We start from the raw sequence: 22,165 nt of genomic DNA on the forward strand, positions 1-22,165 counted from the left end.
AATTGTAAATTGTTCTTTAAGTGCTTGAGTACATTAAACACCCATGTTTAATGTGTTGTGAGATTTCAGTTAAAATGAAGCCAATAATGACATTTTTTGTGGACCCCTTCATTTTGAAAAGTACCGAAAAGTAACGATAATCAAGGCAGTGTTGCTGAGATTGGGAAGTGACAGCGAACAACCGTGAAGTCATCAGAGAAGTACAAGTCTTCGTTTGAGCCGTGTACACACATAGGCTAAGCGGAGTTTTGGAACTCTACGCTTAGGCAAAAAGTTTGCAAAAGTCTGCGTTTTTAAAGGACAAAAGTATGCGTTTTTAAAGGACAAAAGTATGCGTTGTTAAAGGACAAAAGTATGCGTTCAGGTCGCTCATCCCCACCTGGACAGTTAATACCAAACCACCTTAGCCGCGCTCACCCTTTAGAGCACAGCTGTAACTTCCTGGCACTAAACTTGCAGAAAATAATTATTCTCAGGTTTCTCTATGTTTACATTTTCACACTTTACACTATTTTCTTACACTGTATTAAGAATTTCTTACATATTCCTTAAAATAAGTTATTGCTAAGTGTTCAATGTGATTTTACTATTTTGTTTACATTGAGTGTTTTCCATGCTTGTGTTGACATTTCCTTTCTGCCTTGATAGCTGAGGGGAATATAATCAGAGGAAGTCACATTTGAAACCAAAATGTTTACATTTCATATATTTTTCTCCCGTTCCTGAATTTTGATAAGACATAAAAAATATCAATGACTATCTCTATCGACCGATATAAAAAACTTAAATTGTGACAAAGTTTTCAGCCATATTGCCCAGCCCTAAGACCTGCACTAGTGTGGTTCTGCTTTACTGACCTGTTTACTGCTTTACTGACCTGTTTACGTGCAATCTCCTTATGGACGAGGAATTTAATTTGCTGCATATCCTTCCGGGAGTAGTAAATGCGACACAGGGACGGCAGTCCGTCTCTCCCTGCTCGCCCGGACTCCTGGTAGTAGCTGGCCATGGACTTTGCCAGGTTCCAATGAGCAACAAACCTATGGGATGGATTTATTGAAAATGTTATAAAACGTCATCTTTACTGAAAACAACCACACACAAACATACGGTCTTACCTTACACTGGCCTTGTCTACACCCATACCAAAGCTGATGGTGGCCACAATCACCAGGACTTTCCCCTGCATCCAGTCATTCTGGGCTTCTGTGCGATCTTGGGCCTTGAGACCTGAATGTGAAAAACACTCAACGTTGTGCAGAAAGCCACAATGGAGGAAAACTTACCAGCATGATAAGGCTTTGCTAGGACACCGAGCTTGGTAAGCTGGTGGGCCACAGTCTCACAGCCCTCTCTGGTCCGACAGTACACGATCCCACAGCCCTGTTCAAGAACATCACATGCTTTAAGAGAAGTTCTCCAGGACCAAATAGAGGTCTTCACCCTTTTAGACGGACACATTACAGGGGGATGAATTCAGTCCAGGTGGGACAGACACCCCCACGTCCAGAGAAATGACTGAAAAAGTTAGCATATGTGATACAATATTAGATATTAGTTGTGCACAAAAAAATGATACACATCTGAATTGCAAGTCTTATACATTTTTAAAAACCCACCCATAAAAAAATATATATATACTGTATATGTTTTTTTAGGAATCTATTTTTAAAGACATTTTAGGCCATCTCCATGCAACCAGAAGGATATTTTCTTACTTGAACCTGTTCTGAAAAAGTGACATTATAATTATCATACCAAATATTACATTGAGAGAATTGGTTTTAGAATTCTGCTGAATTGAAGATCAATTCTGAATTGAATCGTGACCTCAGGAATCGGATCGAATCGTTAGGTGCTCAAAGATTAACAACCCCTATTGGATGAAACCTTCATTTTGGTCCGTAATTGCTGGAGAACTACTAATAATGCGTGCAGCAAAATACAGCAGCTTCATTGCATTTAAGCTAGTTAGCGATTATCGCGCTAGTTATCGTCTCTCGCAAATGTTTGCTCCAGTTATACCGAGGAGGGATGATAAATAAAATCTATTATTATTATTAGAACTAGTGCTGTCAAGTGCTTAAAAAAGTGAGTAATTAATTATGATCTGTAATGAATTATTCTAACTAATGTGGCCTGGGGCCAGGCCTGGAGGTGGGGCACTATGGCGAGCGCCCGGTGGCCGGGCATGTCTCCATCGCGCCCGGCCGGGCACAGCCCGAAGAGGCAACATGGGTCCCCCCTCCAATGGGCTCACCACTCATTGGAGGGGCCATAGAGGTCGGGTGCAATGTGAGCTGGGCGGCAGCCGAAGGCAGGGCACTTGGCGGTCCGATCCTCGGCTACATAAGCTAGCTCTTGGGATGTGGAACGTCACCTCGCTGGGGGGGGGGGGGGGGGCTGAGCTTGTGCGCAAGGTGGAGAAGTTCCGGCTAGATATAGTCGGACTCACTTCGACGCACAGCAAGGGCTCTCGAACCAGTTCTCCCGAGAGGGGCTGGACTCTCTTCCACTCTAGCGTTGCACGCAGTGAGAGGCGGCGGGCTGGGGTGGCAATTCTTGTTGCCCCCCGCCTCAAAGCCTGTACGTTGGACTTTAACCCAGTAGACGAAAGGGTAGCTTCCCTACGCCTTCGAGTGAGGGTCCTGACTGTTGTTTGTGCTTACGCACCAAACAGCAGTTCAGCGTACCCACCATTTTTGGATTCCCTTGAGTGAGTACTGGAGAGTGCTCCCTCAGGTCATTCCCTTGTTCTGCTCGGGGACTTCAACGCTCATATTGGCAACGACAGTGAAACCTGGAGAGGCGTGATTGGGAAGAATGGCCGCCCAGATCTGAACAGCGAGCGGTGTTTTGTTATTGGACTTTTGTGCTCGTCACAAATTGTCCATAACAAACACAATGTTCAAACATTAGGGTGTCTATATGTGCACTTGGCACCAGGACACCCTCGACCGCCGTTCCATGATCGACTTTGTAGTTGTGTCATCGGATTTGCGGCCTCATGTTTTGGACACTCGGGTGAAGAGAGGGGCGGAGCTTTCTACCAATCACCACCTGGTGGTGAGTTGGCTCAGAGGAGGATGCCGGACAGACCTGGCAGGCCCAAACACATTGTGAGGGTCGGCTGCGAACGTCTATCAGAGTCTCCTTCCAGAGGGAGTTTCAATTCCCACCTCAGAAGAACTTTGAACATGTCACGAGGGAGGCGCTCGATATTGAGTCCGAGTGGACCATGTTCTGTACCTCTATTGCCGACACGGCTGATTGGAACTGTGGCCGCAAGGTGGTTGGTGCCTGTCGTGGCGGTAATCCTAGAACCGGGATGCCGTCAAGCTGAAAAAAGAGTCCTATCGGGTCCTTTTGGCTCATGGGGCTCCTGAGGCGACGGACAAATACCGACAGGCCAAGCGGTGTGCAGCTTCGGTGGTCGCAGAGGCAAGAACTTGGACATGGGAGGAGTTCAGGGAAGCCGTGGATGAGGTCCGCTCGGAGTTCCTTAAGGTTCTGGATGCTGTGGGGCTGTCTTGGTTGACATGCGGACATCGGGGGCGTTACCTCTAGATTGGCAGACCGGGGTGGTGGTTCCTCTCTTTAAAAAGGGGAACTGGAGGGGGATTACATTCCTCAGCATTCCCGGTAAGGTCTATTCAGGTGTGCTGGAGAGGAGGCTACGCCGGATAGTCGAACCTCGGATTCAGGAGGGGCAGTGTGGCTTTCGTTCTGGTCGTGGAACTGAGGAACAGCTGTATACTCTTGGCAGGGTCCATGAGGGTGCATGGGAGTTTGCCCAACCAGTCTACATGTGCTTTGTGGACTTGGAGAAGGCATTCGACCGTGTCCCTCGGGAAGTCCTGTGGGGAGTGCTCAGAGAGTATGGGATATCGGACTGATTGTGGCGGTCCGTTCCCTGTATGATGAGTGTCAGAGCTTGATCCGCATTGCCGGCAGTAAGTCGGACCTGTTTTCAGTGAGGATTGGACTACGCCAGGGCTGCCCTTTGCCGCCAATTCTGTTCATAACTTTCATGAACAGAATTTCTAGGCACAGTCAGGACGTTCGGGGGATCTGCTTTGTTGGCTGCAGGATTAGGTGTCTGCTTTTTGCAGATGATGTGGTCCTGAAGGCTTCCTCGGGCTAGGATCTTCAGCTCTCATTGGATCGGTGCACAGCCGAGTGTCAAACGACTGAGATGAGAATCAGCACCTCCGAGTCCGAGTCCATGGTTCTCACCCGGAAAAGGGTGCAATGCCATTTCCGGGTTGGGGAAGAGATCGTGCCCCAAGTGGAGGAGTTCAAGCACCTCGGAGTCTTGTTCACAAGTGAGGAAAGAGTGGATCGTAAGATCGACAGGCAGATCGGTTCAGCGTCTTCGGTAACACTGTATTGGTCCGTTGTGGTAAAGCAGGAGCTGAGCCGGAAGGTAAAGCTCTCAATTTACCGGTCGATCTATGTTCCCAACCTCACCTATGGTCATGAGCTTTGGGTTATGACCGAAAGGACAAGATTACGGGTACAAGCGGCCAAAATTAGTTTCCTCTGTCGGGTGGCGGGGCTCTCCCTTAGAGATAGAGTGAGAAGCTCTGTCATTCGGGAGGAGCTCAGAATAAAGCCGCTGCTCCTACACATCGAGAGGAGCCAGATGAGGTGGTTCGGGCATCTGGTCAGGATACCACCTAGACGCCTCCCCACGTCCGACCGGTAGGAGGCCACGGGGAAGACTCGAACACATTGGGAAGACTATGTCTCCTGGCTGGCCTGGGAACACCTCGGGATCCCCTGGGAGGAGCTGGACGAAGTGGCTGAGGAGAGGGAAGTCTGGGCTTCTCTGCTTAGGCTGCTGCCCCCGCGAACTGACGTCGGATAAGCGTAAGAAAATGGATGGATGGATGGCACTTCGACAGCATCTTCTCCCTGTCAGCCATGTTGTAGTTTTTAGTATCGAGTCTACTGAGGGATATAAATTAGAACTGTACGCCACTTTGTATTAGAAATGGCAACAGCGGAGGATGCATGTGCATGTACGAGCCAGTCTGCGCCACAACAGGAGGATAGAGATAAAGAAGTAGCTTTTTGACTACAGCATGCAACGACAATGGCGGACTCGCGCAAAGCTCTTCGGGTGAATTCATACCATATATGGATAAACAGCTGACGTCACAGTTGGGAAAAATGTCAAAAATTGGCAAACTCCAATCGGCTTGTTTGGAGGAAGTATGAAAGAAGGCAAAATTGTTTTTATAAAATATCTCCGCCATGCCTCCATGGTGATTTCACATTTTTGGGACTTATGCAGATCCCAAATACCCAAAACCGAGACTAATAGGTAAGAAAAGTGGGTTTTGTGGAGTGAAGTTTACACAACTTACAAAACATCTATAGCAGGGCTGTCAAACATTTCATTGAGGGCCACATCACAATTATGGCTGCCCTCAGAGGGCCACTTGTAACAGTGAATGATATATGAATATAAACATACAGTATATCCCATGACATTACATTATTGCCAATGCATTTTACATTCGCTGTAAAAAAACAACAACTGGCAGCTCAGGTGCCAAAATTTTACCGAAAAATTAGTGATGGTTTTTACAGCATATAAGTGTCAATGGAAAGAAAAACAGTATCACTGTTTTTTTTTTTAACAGTAAAATTCATGCAACTGAGTATGGAAGTAGATTTGCCTCACATCAACTTATATATATATATATATCAATATGATATTAATACATATGCATATATTAATAAATATACAAATACGTATATGTGATATACAAATAAATAATTTGTATAAATAAACACGTATTTGTAAATATATTTTTGAGATTTGAAAATATATACAAATAAAATGTATAAATATAAAAATGTGACACAAATAAATCAAGAATTTGTATAAATAAACACGTATTTATAATACAATATAAATTTGAATTTATATTCAAATTTTTTAGATTTTAATATAAATATGCTTGATTTTGTATTTGTATTGAATTTGCATATGTGGATCGCTTTTTTGCTTTTGTGTCGATGAGACATTCCTATCACAAACCAAATGCACAAATAAATGTGGAGTTACACACTCCCCTGAACAACTAGCAGAGGGCACTGCAGCCAGAGCGGTCTGGGTCACAGAGCATTATATGCATTATCTGCTAAATGCCCGGAGTTCTCTGCACAAAAACAATCCACGTCTTTACAGAGAGAACGCACAACGGGCCTGAGCTTGCTAATGTTAGCGTTGTATTAGCTAATGCTAATTTATCCAGTTAATCTGAAAGACCGTGCTAGCTACTTATTTTATTGTATCAATACCGTTTAATGACCTTGTCCCGATGTAGATACTGATCTCTTATCAGTGCAATGTGTGTCAAATCATCCCAAAAGTCATGACGTAATATGACCCTCCCTAGTGTGCCTCTGATTGGCTTGCCAGTGTCTGACCATGTCTGTGACCCAGACCGCTCTGGCTGCAGTGCCCTCTGCTGGTTGTTCAGTGGAGTGTGTAACTCCACATTTATTTGTGCATCTGGTTTGTGGTAGGAATGTCATCGACACAAAAGCAAAAAAGCAATCCACATATGCAAATTCAATACAAATACAAATACAAAATCAAGCATATTTATATTCAAATCTCAAAAATATATTTACAAATACACGTTTATTTATACAAATTCTTGATTTATTTGTATGTCACATTTTTATATTTATAAATTGTATTTGTATATATTTTAAAATCTCAAAAATATATTTACAAATATGCGTTTATTTATACAAATTATTGATTTATTTGTATATCACATGTGTATTTGTGATGAGGTGGCGACTTGTCCAGGGTATACCCCTCCTTCCGCCCGAATGCAGCTGAGACAGGCTCCAGCACCCCCCGCGACCCCAAAAGGGGCAAGCGGTAGAAAATGGATGGATGGTTGTGTATTTGTATTTGTATATTTATTAATATATGCATATGTATTTATATCATATTGATATGTATAAGTTGATGTGAGACAATTCTACTTCCATAACTGAGCTGCCATTTCATTACCGTAAAATCTACGGGGGTTGTTTTACGGTGTATTACTGAAAAAAAGGGTACCAAAACGAGTTTTTACCGTAATTTTACCATTAATTCTATTGTCATTTTTACAGTGTACAATTTGATGGTTAACTTGCTTTGAAATCATAAATCAAGCAGATGATTTATTTTGATTTTGATTTTAACAAAACATATTTTGGAATGTATGATGATATATTTTGTGGCATTATTAGATTCTAGAGGTGTCCAACACATTTTGATTTTCGAATGAATCGCGATTCTTAATGGATTAAAAAAAAAGTTTTTATCTTTTTAATTTGTCCTGTCTTGCCACTCAGACAAATCATATTGTTGATGTAGATGATCATATCTGCTGTATATATTTACTAAGTGTTAGATACTTCTCTTGTTGCCTTATTTGTATTTGACTTTATTAAATGTTTGGGTAGAATTTTATTACACAAAACCAGTTTTCTTTTAAATAATGAGAACATTTATCAGAGATGTTTATCTATTTTATGGAGGAATGATTAAATACTAAAATATATGCATATAAAATATATGCATGTAATATTTTGATGTCAAATTGCAAAGAACAAATACATTTAGTAAGAAAAGATAAAGTATTTTTCAGGAAAATGTTTATTTTGGTGGTTCCTGAGGGAACTCTCCTGAAGGAATCAATAAAGTACTATCTATCTATCTAAGTACTTTATCAACGCATATCATTTCTGCATAAAATAATGTGGCGGGTCAGATCTGGCCCCCGGGCCTTCAGTTTGACACCTGTGATCTAAAGTTTGACTAATTTCTAGAGCTCCTGTCAGCTAAGGGCCTTTAAAAACTGTCATTACTGACCCCCCCACAGCGCCACCCATCATGGCATCCTTGGCTATGTGAATATTGGTTTGGCGTTTCAACGCACAAAAGTGAATATCCTTTTCTCTCAACAATACCGATACCAACCTTTCCGTTGGAGCCGCTGCCAAGAGCCAGTGCCTTCTGGATGAAGACGTGGAGGTGAACGAAAGGGTTCGGAAGAATCTCACTGAAGATGACGTCGTAGTGCAAATTGGAGCGGAAAACGGGCGTTGTGAAGGACAGGGGAAGACGCAGCTCCAGGGACCGGATGATGTCTTCTTGAACGTTGCTGGGGGCTGTCGCTGTGAGCGCTATGCAGGCGACCCCGGGCATGCGAGAGCGCAGGTCCCCCAGTTTGAGGTAGTCGGGCCTGAAATCGTGACCCCACTGGGAGACGCAGTGGGCCTCGTCCACAGCTAGGTAGGACAGGAGGCCTCGCGAGCACAAGTCAGTCAGGTGAGGCTGGAACGACGCAGACGCCACCATCTCCGGCGTGATGTAGAGCAGCTTCAGCTTCGGGCTCTGGCTCTGTAAGTCGGCGAGGATCACCCGCCGCTCTCCCACTGCAAGCTTGGAGTTGATGGAGTGGGCGGGGATGTTCTGATCCCTCAGGTGGGACACTTGGTCCTGTGAGAGAACATTATTAGTGGCAAATTATGACATCAAATTTAACAGTAGGGTTGTCAAAAGTACTTCCATACCAAGTCGATACCAACAGGCAGAAAATACATCGATACCAGCTTTTTTCCAGTATCGCCAGTGCCAAATACTATACTCTCAATTATCTGAGCATGAGCACTGAGTCAGCGCCGAAAAATAATAAAATGAAATTATCAAGTGATTTACTTATTCATGGAAACAAATGTGGATTTGCTGTTTCCTTATCGTCCTCATTCATAAACAAATGCTAACGGAAGTAGGCTATCGTTCACATTTGAACAAATATTGTACCAATTTCCGGTACCTGGGAATCGATACGGGAACTCAACGATACCAATTTTTGGTACTTTTGTGAGTGTTAATAAATGTTAATTGTTTGATAATAAAATTGTATTGCTGGGTTGCGTATGATGTCACGTCCGTTTTTCTTCTTGGCGGCTTAATTCACACAATGGTCAACAAGCTTGAGCGTAGCATTAGAACAAATGAGAGTGAGTGTAGAGTTGGAGCAGAAAATGTCTTATTGCTGTTCTGTTCTTGGTTGTTTCAGTCGTTCAAACAGAGAGATAGGAAAGAGTTTTCATAGAGTCCCAAAAGAAGAGGTCCATAAAGGTAATAAAGTCAGGGAAAAAACGAACGTTCATCAACCGAAATGGCTCTTAAAAGATTGCTTGTGTCTGCAGTGATCACTTTGGAAAATGTCTGTTTGAACATTTGATTTGTTTGACAAATGTTCTATGATGCAATTCAGTTTATTCTCTACTATATTAGTAGTGTTTGAGTGCAGAACTAAACGTAAAGAAAGGACAAGAGATGGCATTAGTTTGTGTTCTTTTGTGGTTGCTATGCCTAAATATAACTAAGACGAAATGAAAACTAACAAAATAAACTATTGTCATGTTAAGTCCTAGTAATAAATATTGTGATTGTTGTTCCAATCCACCGTATTTGTGTGGACGATTTTCATAACAGAAACTAAAAGCTAAGTTGTTGTTGTGCAGGAAAGCGAAGCGCTTTATTCGACACGGATGACCATATAATAGCGCTTTTGGTACTATTTGTTAGCATCAAGAAAATATTCTTAATAGTAATAATAAATTAGATTAAAAAAATCTCTGGTAGGTTCAACAGCAGATAATGAATCTTGATATCGCTAGCAAACATTGCAGAACAACAGAGACAAAATATGAACTTCACAACATAAAAACAACTGCAGAGATTAATTGTAGATGAGACTAATATTTGTAGCAGGAAATGAACTGCAAACAAACGTATCCTTTTTCTCATTAGCGTCACGATCACAGCAGCACTGCACTCGTTATGTCAATCAAATATGTTACTTAGCGATGCACGAATAAGTCCAACTTTGTCTTTAACAGATGAATGTTTAATTTGTGGACACCTCCGATGTAAAGACATGATGTGCCTCCTATCTTTTCTTTAAATCCTTGTGAGTGTCGAAGGAAGCGAGGTCATAGTGAGCAGTATTCTTTTGGTGATGATAAATTGTTTCAATCTTTCAATAATTATTTTTCTTAATCCACTCCATCCCATTTTAAATATTTTTCACGATCGCTTGCATATTTTCCTCTCAACCTTTCAAAATACGCCCAAATCTGCACTAATGAGACAATTGGCTGAAACTCAGAAGTGCCCATAGGTCACATGATTGCAACCAAGCAATTTCTTAATGTAATATTAAAAAATGAGCTGATTATGATAACTGATGTTATATCCTGTTTTCTGATTACATTTCAGTCTCATTTGCAGTGCAGTTGCACTTCCAAGACATTAGATGGCAGTACTGTATAGGCTATCGATGGTATGTTGTCAAACTAGGAAGTAGATTTTTCCAGGAAGTTGAATGTGTTATGTTGCGCCCTACAAAGTGTTTATACTGTAAGTATTGTACTTATTACACACCAGCTCTTTTATTGTAACATTCATCTCAGTTGTAGTTTTCACTACCAAATTTGTAGGTGATGACATCGCCATGTAAAGTCGCTAATGCTTATAGTAGCCGGTCTATGGCAAATCCAATGTAAATTTGTGACAAGCTAGCGCATTTTGAAAAACCGGAGCCTTACTTTACGTACATTAGTTTTTTACCAAGCATACTTGCTTTGTTGGTGTTGAAAAATGGATAATCAACCTACTTTTTTATTAGTATCTGCTTATTTTCTGTTTTTAAATGTTCCATCTACACTTCTGTTGAAATGTAATAAACACTTATTCTTCTGTTTTTCGGATATTTTACATAAGTTTTGGGTGATACTTCTAATTCAGGTATGGATCCAATACCAAGTAGTTACAGGGTCATAAAATTGCTCATAATTAAAGTGCTCCTGTGTCCAGGGACATATTTCCTGAGTTTAAAAACCATACAAAAAATGAAAAAAGATTTTGTGATAATAAAAAATATCAATATAGACATTGTAGTATCGACTAGATACAGCTTGTGTACTTGGTATCATTACAGTCGATACTTGTGTAGATCCACTCATTTGTTTACACTCAGGAGCGCTACCTTGCTGTTAGCGGTTAGCTATTGTATCCTCCTTCGGGTTCTAGTGAACCATGTCTAGCTATTCCTTATCCTATACTTACTTTGTCGCTATAGAGGCAAGGATTAGTGATTTATAAGTGGCTAAAACACTACAGAGAGATGTTAGCCGCTAGTTATAGCTATGATTTAAAGCACCGCTTGCAGAGTTGCGCCTCAGTTGCTCCACGTACTAAATCGTTAGTTTTTCTGCTAAAACACGTCTATTCCCTCTCTTCTGTCTTCACATTGTTACTACTTGCAAGTGATGTGTGTGTGTGTGTGTGTGTGTTGACTCACATGCACTGTGGCTCATATACCAGCCTTGAAGGAGTCATGTGTAATAATTTCATGTTAAGTAATAATTAAATGGCCCTGATTTGTCAAAAGGCATTAATAAATCATGTTCTTTTCCAATACTCTATAACTGATAACAGCAGTTTAGCAGGGATATGCTCATTTCAGAATTAGATTTACAGCCCTGAAATCTTGTTATTGTTCTCATTTCGATGCCTTGCCCTCTACCGTTTGACCAATTAGAAAGTCCATGAGTGTGTCACATTCAGTTTGCCAGTTACGCACCGCCCTCTTCGTCTAGCTACTGCCACTGGTAAAGTTACTAAACATGTCAGACATTAGTAAATCTAAAAGGCGTCATTACGATTCTCAACTTATTCATGACAAAGCCAGGAACTAAACGAGGATTTGTATCGGGATGTCTTTGAAAGATGGAGACGATTGAAGGCGGAGAAGACTTTTTCATCTGACGCCAAACTTGCTAATTTTCTCCTTGATAGGTAAGTCAGACATTTACGTTTTCTTATTACTTGTAATAAATGGAAGTGGACATTTGGTATGTAAACTATATTGTCCAATAGAGTATATGATCTAATCTGACAAAGCTAGTATGTTCGTGCAACGAATGCTTAGTGTGATGGTGCTTCGCTCCTAATGTAATGCTTAGCATGCTAGCCCGGTCAATGACACATGGACATACAGGCTAACGGGGGAAACATATGCCCGTTAGCCTGTATGTCGATGTGTATTTGAACTGACAGGGCAAAATATATTTTCGACAAATAAAACCTATGTGGATATGGGTAGTGTCAGTGCCTATTTCCTTCTCAACATGCTGATACGCTGACGAAATGGGTTCCAACATTAGCACGGCAATGTGAAACGTATGGAGACAGCCAAATCACATGATAAAATAATTGCTCATTCGTGTAGCCTATAGGCATACCTTGGTAAAATGTCTCCTCTTTAGTTTTGGGCGTACATTAGGCTGCTAAGCATTCTCTACTTATTTTCACCAGTATAACCATTGCTAGCATTGGTTGTAGTTGGTTTTAGTGTTTGTTTTCTGATAGTAATGACAATAACCATATGATCGCCATTTTTTGTGATATTGTACGCAGGCATGATGTACTTCTTCCTGAAAATTGCCTAATTTCTGTGTAAAATGTTTTGGTTAGAGATTTATTATTGACACAACGCTTGTCTATTCAGCTATTATGGTCCCAGCACCTCAACCCCTGGTAAGAGGCAGTGGAAGTTTGAAGTTCCTTGGAGTAGCCCAGTCCATCGAGCTGGATTCGGCTGCATATCTGGCAACCTCAGTCAGGGAGAGAGATTGCAGTACCATTTCTGGCCACATTATTACATATGGCACCTTTAATTGTCACCACTGTGTGCCTCATGTTGAAGAAAAAAAAAGTACCAGTGTTATTTTAAGGCAGTATAGCAAGGCTTGAATTTAACCGCAGAAACCATAGCAACTGCCGCGACCGCCCTTGCACTTTACCGCAATGCCCGAAAAATTGACCACCATCGACGGCAACAATGGCCTTGACTTTTTTTTGGACATTAACGAAACAATAACGTAATTGTTTCGTCGAATAAATTGATAAAAACACCCCGACATGACTTTTTTCTTTCATTTTCAACTGTTTAAGACATCAGTATAAACAACGAGGGCGGAGCCATTTTGGAAGCGTGGGTCAAAGTTGTTCCGAGATTTTCAGAGAGATACACTAGCTGCATGAAGGTCTGGAAGGACGTCAGGTGTTCGGTGAATTTTCAGGCAGCTCTCAAAATGCAGAGTAAGGAACGAGTCAAAAAAAGACAACAGGCACAATTACAGGCTGTCGGGAAAACATTTAGCAAGTTACACAACTTCTTTAGGTAGGTTAATTTCATAGTTTTAATGGAGTGCTAAATTTGTCGATCGTTTGCCCTCGAAATTCAGCAGTTCTAGACCTGTTAATGTTGTTTATGTGCTGTATCGTGTCGTAAATGCTTATTTGGATTTGTGGCTGTCAACGACCACGTAACACACATGGATTTGTTTACTTTTTTGTAAAGGTTGAACATAAATTTAAAGTTAAAGTACCAATGATTGTCACACACACACTAGGTGTGGTGAGATTATCCTCTGCATTTGACCCATCACCCTATATCAATCAATGTTTATTTATACAGCCCTAAATCACAAGTGTCTCAAAGGGCTGTATCAATTGAGAGTTGAGGGGACAGCGCCCAGGAATACTTTTTTGGTGATTTAACCCCCAATTCCAACCCTGGATGCTGAGATGTCAAGCAGGGAGGTAATAGGTCCCATTTTTATAGTCTTTGGTATGACTCTGCCAGGGTTTGAACTCATGACCTACCGATCTCAGGGTGGACACTCTAACCACTAGGCCACTGAGCAGGTGTTAAGGTGCTGATATTGTTTTGATATGTCATCTTGGTGACATCATTCACAAAAGTGCACTTATAGCTTGTTTTAAAATGTCTCTGACTATCTTGCACTTTCTGTTTTGAAATGACATAAATGTTTGTGCCACTACTTAATAACTGTTCAATAAATACAGTTTTGGTAAATTGACTTAGTTGTGATTTCCCTCTCTGCATGAAACTTAAAAAAATTAGCATATATTAATGCAGTATGAACAATAATGTTTTAATGTAGACACATAGAATCATCATACTGGTGTGATTATATGCATCAAGTGTTCATTCAAGGCTAAGGCAAAATATCGAGATATATATATCGTGTATCGTGACATGGCCTAACCTAAAAATATCGAGATATTAAAAAAAGGCCATATCGCCCAGCCCTAATAATATATATATATATATATATATATATATATATATATATATATATATATATATATATATATATATATATATATATATATATATATCATCATCAGTGATTCTCCCGGGGTCATACGGTGTTTCGGGTCTTAATCAAACACCCTCTCCCGGGCGACCCAGCCGAGGGAGATCAGTCCCTCGACTTGTGTCCAGGTAGCGCTCCACGTCACGCGTCCCCCCTCCGACGGTCTGCCCCGGGGTTGCGCCGGTGCTGCTTGGAGGTTCCAGGCACTGTGGGGAATGTCCGGGCCTGGGTCCTCCTCCGTCTCATCAGGGCCGTACAAGGTACTGGCCCTGTGCGTTGCACCACGGGTTTCCTCAAGCAGCCTATCTTGATCTTATGTGTCTTCAGGGTTTTTCGCAACGTTATATGGGTGCTCCCTTGCGGGAGCTGCAGCTTAGGATGCTACCCCTCCCTGCCCCGGTTGCCGTCTTTCCGGGCTGTCAACTGTCTCTCCAGTTGTCACCACTCTTTCGGGGTTGTCATCCAGCCTCTTCCTGGAAGTCAATGGCGATGCCATACTGGATCGGTTTCATAATACACCTTACGGTGCAACCTGGACACATCATCAGTGATTCTCCCGGGGTCATAGGGTGTTTCGGGTCTTAATCAAACACCCTCTCCCGGGCGACCCAGCCGAGGGTGATCAGTCCCTCGACTTGTGTCCAGGTAGCGCTCCACGCCACGCGTCCCCCCTCCGACGGTCTGCCCCGGGGTTGCGCCGGTGGTGCTTGGAGGTTCCAGGCACTGTGGGGAATGTCCGGGCCTGGGTCCTCCTCCGTCTCTTCATATATATATATATATATATTCATTCAGGGGAAAGGCAGAAAGAAAGCAAATAGGCACATGCCCGTCCCCCTAGGCCGGCGTAAGATACTGTACATATACTGTTTATATATATATATATATATAAAAAATCTAATTATATACAGTATACATGTTTGTGTTTGTATTTTATGATAAGTTATAGCTGCATTTTATACAACTGTATAAATCAATTATAAGAAAATACATGTTGAAGCTGTCATTTTATTTTACAATATTGTTGTTCTAATAGGTGTTAACTATCAAAATAATTAATTAGACCATGAATGTATGTATGTAATATATATATATATATATATATATATATATATATATATATATATATATATATATATACATACAGTTATACACATATTCCTACACACACACATATATTCAGTCGCGATCAAAAGTTTACATACACTTGTAAAGAACATAATGTCATGGCTGTCTTGAGTTTCCAATAATTTCTACAACTCTTATTTTTTTGTGATAGAGTGATTGGAGCACATACTTGTTGGTCACAAAAAACATTCATGAAGTTTGGTTCTTTTATGAATTTATTATGGGTCTACTGAAAATGTGATCAAATCTGCTGGGTCAAAAGTATACATACAGCAATGTTAATATTTGGTTACATGTCCCTTGGCAAGTTTCACTGCAATAAGGTGCTTTTGGTAGCCATCCACAAGCTTCTGGCAAGCTTCTGCTTGCATTTTTGACCACTCCTCTTGACATAATTGGTGCAGTTCAGCTAAATTTGTTGGTTTACTGACATGGACTTGTCTCTTCAGCATTTTTTGACTTTGGGAAGGCCATTCTAAAACCTTAATTCTAGCCTGATTCAGCCATTCGTTTACCACTTTTGACGTGTGTTTGGGGTCATTGTCTTGTTGGAACACCCAACTGCGCCCAAGACCCAACCTCCGGGCTGATAATTTTAGGTTGTCCTGAAGAATTTGGAGGTAATCTTCTTTTTCAATGTCCCATTTAAAGCACCAGTTCCATTGGCAGCAAAACAGGCACAGAGCATAATACTACCACCACCATGCTTGACGGTAGGCTTGGTGTTCCTGGGATTAAAGGCCTCAGCTTTTCTCCTCCAAACATATTGCTGGGTATTGTGGCCAAACAGCTCAAACTTCATGAATGTTTTTTGTGACCAACAAGTATGTGCTCCAATCACAACAAAAATAAAATATGAGCCCTCCTTTAAGGCAACACTTGCATTGACCTTAAAAAGTTAAAATTCGAGGCCTCGTAGAGTACCTTTTTTAATTCATTAGTACGGGTATACCGTACAACCCTACCCGGTAGTACAGACATTCCTAACGCCACTGCTGTTTTTCTTTGTAATGTAAAATAGTTCACAATTGTTGTTTTTTTATAGTCTCCTCGTGGAGGCATGGGTGGGGGGAGGCACAGGTTCGGTGGCCACGGATGAAGCGCTGGCTGTCCAAAGTCGGGACCCGGGTGGACCGCTCGCCTGTGCATCGGTTGGGGACGTCTCTGCGCTGCTGACCTGTCTCCGCTCGGGATGGTCGCCTACTGGCCCCACTATGGACTGGACTCTCACTATTATGTTAGATCCACTATGGACTGGACTCTCACAATAGTATGCTAGATCCACTCGACGTCCATTACACCGGTCGCCCAGTGGGGGGTCCCCACATCTGCGGTCCCCTCCAAGGTTTCTCATTGTCCCATTGGGTTGAGTTTTTCCTTGCCCTGATGTGGGATCTGAGCCGAGGATGTCGTTGTGGCTTGTGCAGCTCTTTGAGACACTCGTGATTAAGAGCTATATAAGTAAACATTGATTGATTGATTGATAGTCATATTTAGGAGCACAGTATGGTTTATTTTGATATACTGGGAGGTTATAGAAGACTGCTGTCATTTTAGAATGTATAGTTACTTCTTGGCAGCTGATACTGATAATTAAATTCTGTGCAAAAAGATGTTGAAGGACAGTGATCTTAAATACTGGACACTTTGAAACACCTTTCCGTAAAGTAGTGAATTTAAAAGTACATGGGATCAGTTTTCTTATTCTTATCGTGGTATCGAAGACTGTGGAAATGAATAGATATCGGTATCAACTAATGATAACTGGTATCGTGACACTGACCTGAATGAGAGCAATTAGCGGGGAGATGACCAAAGTGATGCCTTCAGCCAGGAGAGCAGGCAGCTGATAGCAAAGAGACTTTCCTGCCCCAGTGGGCATGCACACAAACACGTCCCTGTCACCTACAGGAAGACACAACAAGCATCCTTGAAGACTCAACAATAACAACACAACCTGTCCAACATGTTGACATCGGAAACGGAAGTATGATGTCCTTTTTTTAGTTTGACAAAGGCTAACTTGTAGCAACTAGCTTGGTGAATTCCAAGCAGCCAATTCGTAAAAAGTCCTGTTGTTTGACATACCTCGAACAACCGCTTTGATAACATTTTCCTGGACCTGAGATCTAAAGCTACTGAACCCGAAATGGGTTTTTAAAGCTTTTTTCAAAGTTGCTGACGTCGCCCGCTCCTCCATTGGCAGATATCGACGGTGCTGTCGCACATTGATGACGTAGACGCCTCTTTTAGTGAACACATGTTAGGTTTGTTTAAATAAAACGTAAACAAATTAGTGACGTCATCAATGTGCGACACATTTTTTTCCTGTTTTTGTTTTATTTATAAAACATGTGTTCACTAAAAACCTAATGTAACAAACTTTTCAGGATGTCACAAATTACCAGATAATGTTAGGTAAGGAGGAGTTTTGTCCCTCCAGAGTTGCCGTAGGGCTGTGACGTAAGAGGTCTTTAAAGGTGGTTGTGGAAGAAGGTGTTAAAGAAGTGGTGGAGACCGGACCTGCTCTTATGACTCCCATTTATTTTTTTATTATTATATTATATTAGTACACATAATATGCGAACCCAGAATACTCGGCTACATTGGTGGCAGCGGTGGGATTTTAACTGCTGTGTTGAAAAAAAAAAAGAAAAGAAGAAAGTGTTACACAGGACTCGTGAGTTTTCAGTTAGCTGCACGTGTATAGTTAGCTGCTAAGCTTCCTGGCTGTTTTGCGGACACGTGGTGTGGTGACGACGACACTTTTAAGCTCGGCAAGACGCTGTTTGACAGACACTCACACGGCATGAATGTCAAAAATGGACTTAACAGCTCCCTTCCCCGGCGACGGTGCCAGAATTTCTCAGCTGGACAGAGACAATTGATGGACCGCTTCTGGGCCAGCCTATCGGCGCATGTGCATGCTCCGGTGGAGAGCTTGGAGGTGTGTGCTGCGGATGTGAGCCGGCTGGTTACGGAGGCGTTCCCGGCGGTCTTGCTGCTGGCCCTTCAAGCTGGGAGACATCCGACGGTGGTGTGAGCAGTGCGGAGCGTGTCTGACCCGCCGGTGCCTTTGAAGTCCCCGTGGGTGGGTCCCAGATTTGTCGGCCCCTCCAGAGGGTGGCCATGGACATTCTGGAGTTGCCCATAAGTCCCCGTGGACGGGTCCCAGAATTGTTGCCCCCTTCCAGAGGGTAACCATGGATATTCTGGAGTGGCCCAGAAGTTCCCATGGGGTGGTCACAGGTTTGTCGGCCCCTCATGAGGGTGGTCATGGACATTTTGGAGTGGCCCGTAAGTCCCATGTGGGGGGGAAGGGGTTCCGGGGTGGTTGTCCCTTCCAGAGACTCTGCCAGCACCACCAGATGGTACTTTATTGATTCCTTCACTGCCTATAACCCCAAGTCTGATGGCATGATGGCGCGTCACAATCGAACTATCTCGCAGGGGGCGACTGGGGCGACCTCCTGCGCACAACTGAACTATCTCGCAGTGGGCGATTGGACAACCTCCTTCACATCTGCACGTTTTTGCATGTTTTGAGGGGCCAGGGTGCTATCTTATGCAATACTTTGTGGATCAGTTAAAATATTGTTGATTTGTTGGTGCATTAAGATTGTGAATTTTTTTCTCTGTTCTATTTCCCCTTGTTTGTTACCTATTTTGTTTGTGATGAAACGGGGACGTTTCTAATTGAGGGGGGGGACGTACCTAATATTTATGTTTTAATTGATACGATACCAAACAGGTGAGGGATCAGACAAAGAGCAGCTCGAAGACCTCAATGAAAAATAAAACCTATGGACCCAGATTTCCCTCGCCCGGACGCGGGTCACCGGGGCCCCCCTCTGGAGCCAGGCCCGGAGGTGGGGCACGATGGCGAGCGCCTGGTGGCCGGGCCTGTCCCCATGGGGCCCGGCCGGGCACAGCCCGAAGAGGCAACGTGGGTTCCCCCTCCAATGGGCTCACCACCCATAGCAGGGGTCATAGAGGTCGGGTGCGATGTGAGCTGGGCGGCAGCCGAAGGCAGGGCACTTGGCGGTCCGATCCTCGGCTACAGAAGCTAGCTCTTGGGACGTGGAACGTCACCTCGCTGGGGGGAAGGAGCCTGAGCTAGTGCGCGAGGTGGAGAAGTTCCGACTAGACATAGTCGGACTCACTTCGACGCACAGCAAGGGCTCTGGAACCAGTTCTCTCGAGAGGGGCTGGACTCTCTTCTACTCTGGCGTTGCCGGCAGTGAGAGGCGACGGGCTGGGGTGGCAATTCTTGTTGCCCCCCGGCTCAGAGCCTGCATGTTGGAGTTCAACCCGGTGGACGAGAGGGTAGCTTCCCTCCGCCTTCGGGTGGGGGAACGGGTCCTGACTGTGGTTTGCGCTTACGCGCCAAACCGCAGCTCAGAGTACCCACCCTTTTTGGATTCACTCGAGGGAGTACTTGAGAGTGCTCCCCCGGGTGATTCCCTCGTTCTACTGGGGGACTTCAATGCTCATGTTGGCAGCGACAGTGAAACCTGGAGAGGCGTGATTGGGAAGAATGGCTGCCCGGATCTGAACCCGAGCGGTGTTTTGTTATTGGACTTTTGTGCCCGTCACAGATTGTCCATAACAAACACCATGTTCAAACATAAGGGTGTCCATATGTGCACTTGGCACCAGGACACCCTAGGCCGCAGTTCCATGATCGACTTAGTAGTTGTGTCGTCGGATTTGCGGCCTCATGTTTTGGACACTCGGGTGAAGGGAGGGGCGGAGCTTTCTACCGATCACCACCTGGTGGTGAGTTGGCTGCGATGGTGGGGGAGGATGCCGGACAGACCTGGTAGGCCCAAACGCATTGTGAGGGTTTGCTGGGAACGTCTGGCAGAGTCTCCTGTCAGAGAGAGTTTCAATTCCCACCTCCGGAAGAACTTTGAACATGTCACGAGGGAGGTGCTGGACATTGAGTCCGAATGGACCATGTTCCGCACCTCTATTGTCGAGGCGGCTGATTGGAGCTGTGGCCGCAAGGTAGTTGGTGCCTGTCGTGGCGGTAATCCTAGAACCCGTTGGTGGACACCGGCGGTGAGGGATGCCGTCAAGCTGAAGAAGGAGTCCTATCGGGTTCTTTTGGCTCATAGGACTCCTGAGGCAGCGGACAGGTACCGACAGGCCAAGCGGTGTGCGGCTTCGGCGGTCGCGGAGGCAAAAACTCGGACATGGGAGGAGTTCGGGGAAGCCATGGAAAACGACTTCCGGACGGCTTCGAAGCGATTCTGGACCACCATCCGCCGCCTCAGGAAGGGGAAGCAGTGCACTATCAACACCGTGTATGGTGAGGATGGTGTTCTGCTGACCTCGACTGCGGATGTTGTGGATCGGTGGAGGGAATACTTCGAAGACCTCCTCAATCCCACCAACACGTCTTTCTATGAGGAAGTAGTGCCTGGGGAATCTGTGGTGGGCTCTTCGATTTCTGGGGCTGAGGTAGTTAAAAAGCTCCTCGGTGGCAAGGCCCCGGGGGTGGATGAGATCCGCCCAGAGTTCCTTAAGGCTCTGGATGCTGTGGGGCTGTCTTGGTTGACAAGACTCTGCAGCATCGCGTGGACATCGGGGGCGGTACCCCTGGATTGGCAGACCGGGATGGTGGTTCCTCTCTTTAAGAAGGGGAACCGGAGGGTGTGTTCTAACTATCGTGGGATCACACTCCTCAGCCTTCCCGGTAAGGTCTATTCAGGTGTGCCGGAGAGGAGGCTACGCCGGATAGTCGAACCTCGGATTCAGGAGGAACAGTGTGGTTTTCGTCCTGGTCGTGGAACTGTGGACCAGCTCTATACTCTTGGCAGGGTACTTGAGGGTGCATGGGAGTTTGCCCAACCAGTCTACATGTGTTTTGTGGACTTGGAGAAGGCATTCGACCGTGTCCCTCGGGAAGTCCTGTGGGGAGTGCTCAGAGAGTATGGGGTATCGGACTGTCTGATTGTGGCGGTCCGCTCCCTGTATGATCAGTGCCAGAGTTTGGTCCGCATTGCCGGCAGTAAGTCGGACACGTTTCCAGTGAGAGTTGGACTCCGCCAAGGCTGCCCTTTGTCACCGATTCTGTTCATAACTTTTATGGACAGAATTTCTAGGCGCAGTCAAGGCGTTGAGGGGATCTGGTTTGGTGGCTGCAGGATTAGGTCTCTGCTTTTTGCAGATGATGTGGTCCTGATGGCTTCATCTGGCCAGGATCTTCAGCTCTCGCTGGATCGGTTCGCAGCTGAGTGTGAAGCGACTGGGATGAGAATCAGCACCTCCAAGTCCGAATCCATGGTTCTCGCCCGGAAAAGGGTGGAGTGCCATCTCCGGGTTGCGGAGGAGACCCTGCCCCAAGTGGAGGAGTTCAAGTACCTCGGAGTCTTGTTCACGAGTGAGGGAAGAGTGGATCGTGAGATCGACAGGCGGATCGGTGCGGCGTCTTCAGTAATGCGGACGCTGTATCGATCCGTTGTGGTGAAGAAGGAGCTGAGCCGGAAGGCAAAGCTCTCAATTTACCGGTCGATCTACGTTCCCATCCTCACCTATGGCCATGAGCTTTGGGTTATGACCGAAAGGACAAGATCACGGGTACAAGCGGCCGAAATGAGTTTCCTCCGCCGGGTGGCGGGGCTCTCCCTTAGAGATAGGGTGAGAAGCTCTGCCATCCGGGAGGAGCTCAAAGTAAAGCCGCTGCTCCTCCACATCGAGAGGAGCCAAATGAGGTGGTTCGGGCATCTGGTCAGGATGCCACCCGAAC

General features: G+C 44.4%; 1 protein-coding gene across 1 annotated transcript in view; it reads right to left on the bottom strand.

Annotated features, from left to right (window-relative positions):
- LOC133652083 (ATP-dependent DNA helicase Q5-like) overlaps nucleotides 1-17,645 on the bottom strand; it is a 61,455-nt gene extending 43,810 nt beyond the window's left edge. Inside the window, exons 1-6 of the mRNA XM_062050459.1 lie at nucleotides 17,500-17,645; nucleotides 17,195-17,316; nucleotides 8,003-8,524; nucleotides 1,287-1,383; nucleotides 1,119-1,230; nucleotides 878-1,040 (exon numbers count right to left, since the gene is read on the bottom strand). Coding sequence (XP_061906443.1) covers nucleotides 878-1,040; nucleotides 1,119-1,230; nucleotides 1,287-1,383; nucleotides 8,003-8,524; nucleotides 17,195-17,316; nucleotides 17,500-17,611 — 1,128 coding nt within the window. The 5' untranslated portion in view covers nucleotides 17,612-17,645. The remainder of the gene's footprint in view (nucleotides 1-877; nucleotides 1,041-1,118; nucleotides 1,231-1,286; nucleotides 1,384-8,002; nucleotides 8,525-17,194; nucleotides 17,317-17,499) is intronic.
- Between the last annotated feature and the right edge of the window lie 4,520 nt (nucleotides 17,646-22,165).

The sequence above is a fragment of the Entelurus aequoreus genome, linkage group LG06 (genome assembly GCF_033978785.1).
Source record: "Entelurus aequoreus isolate RoL-2023_Sb linkage group LG06, RoL_Eaeq_v1.1, whole genome shotgun sequence".
Classification (NCBI taxonomy): Eukaryota; Metazoa; Chordata; class Actinopteri; order Syngnathiformes; family Syngnathidae; genus Entelurus; species Entelurus aequoreus.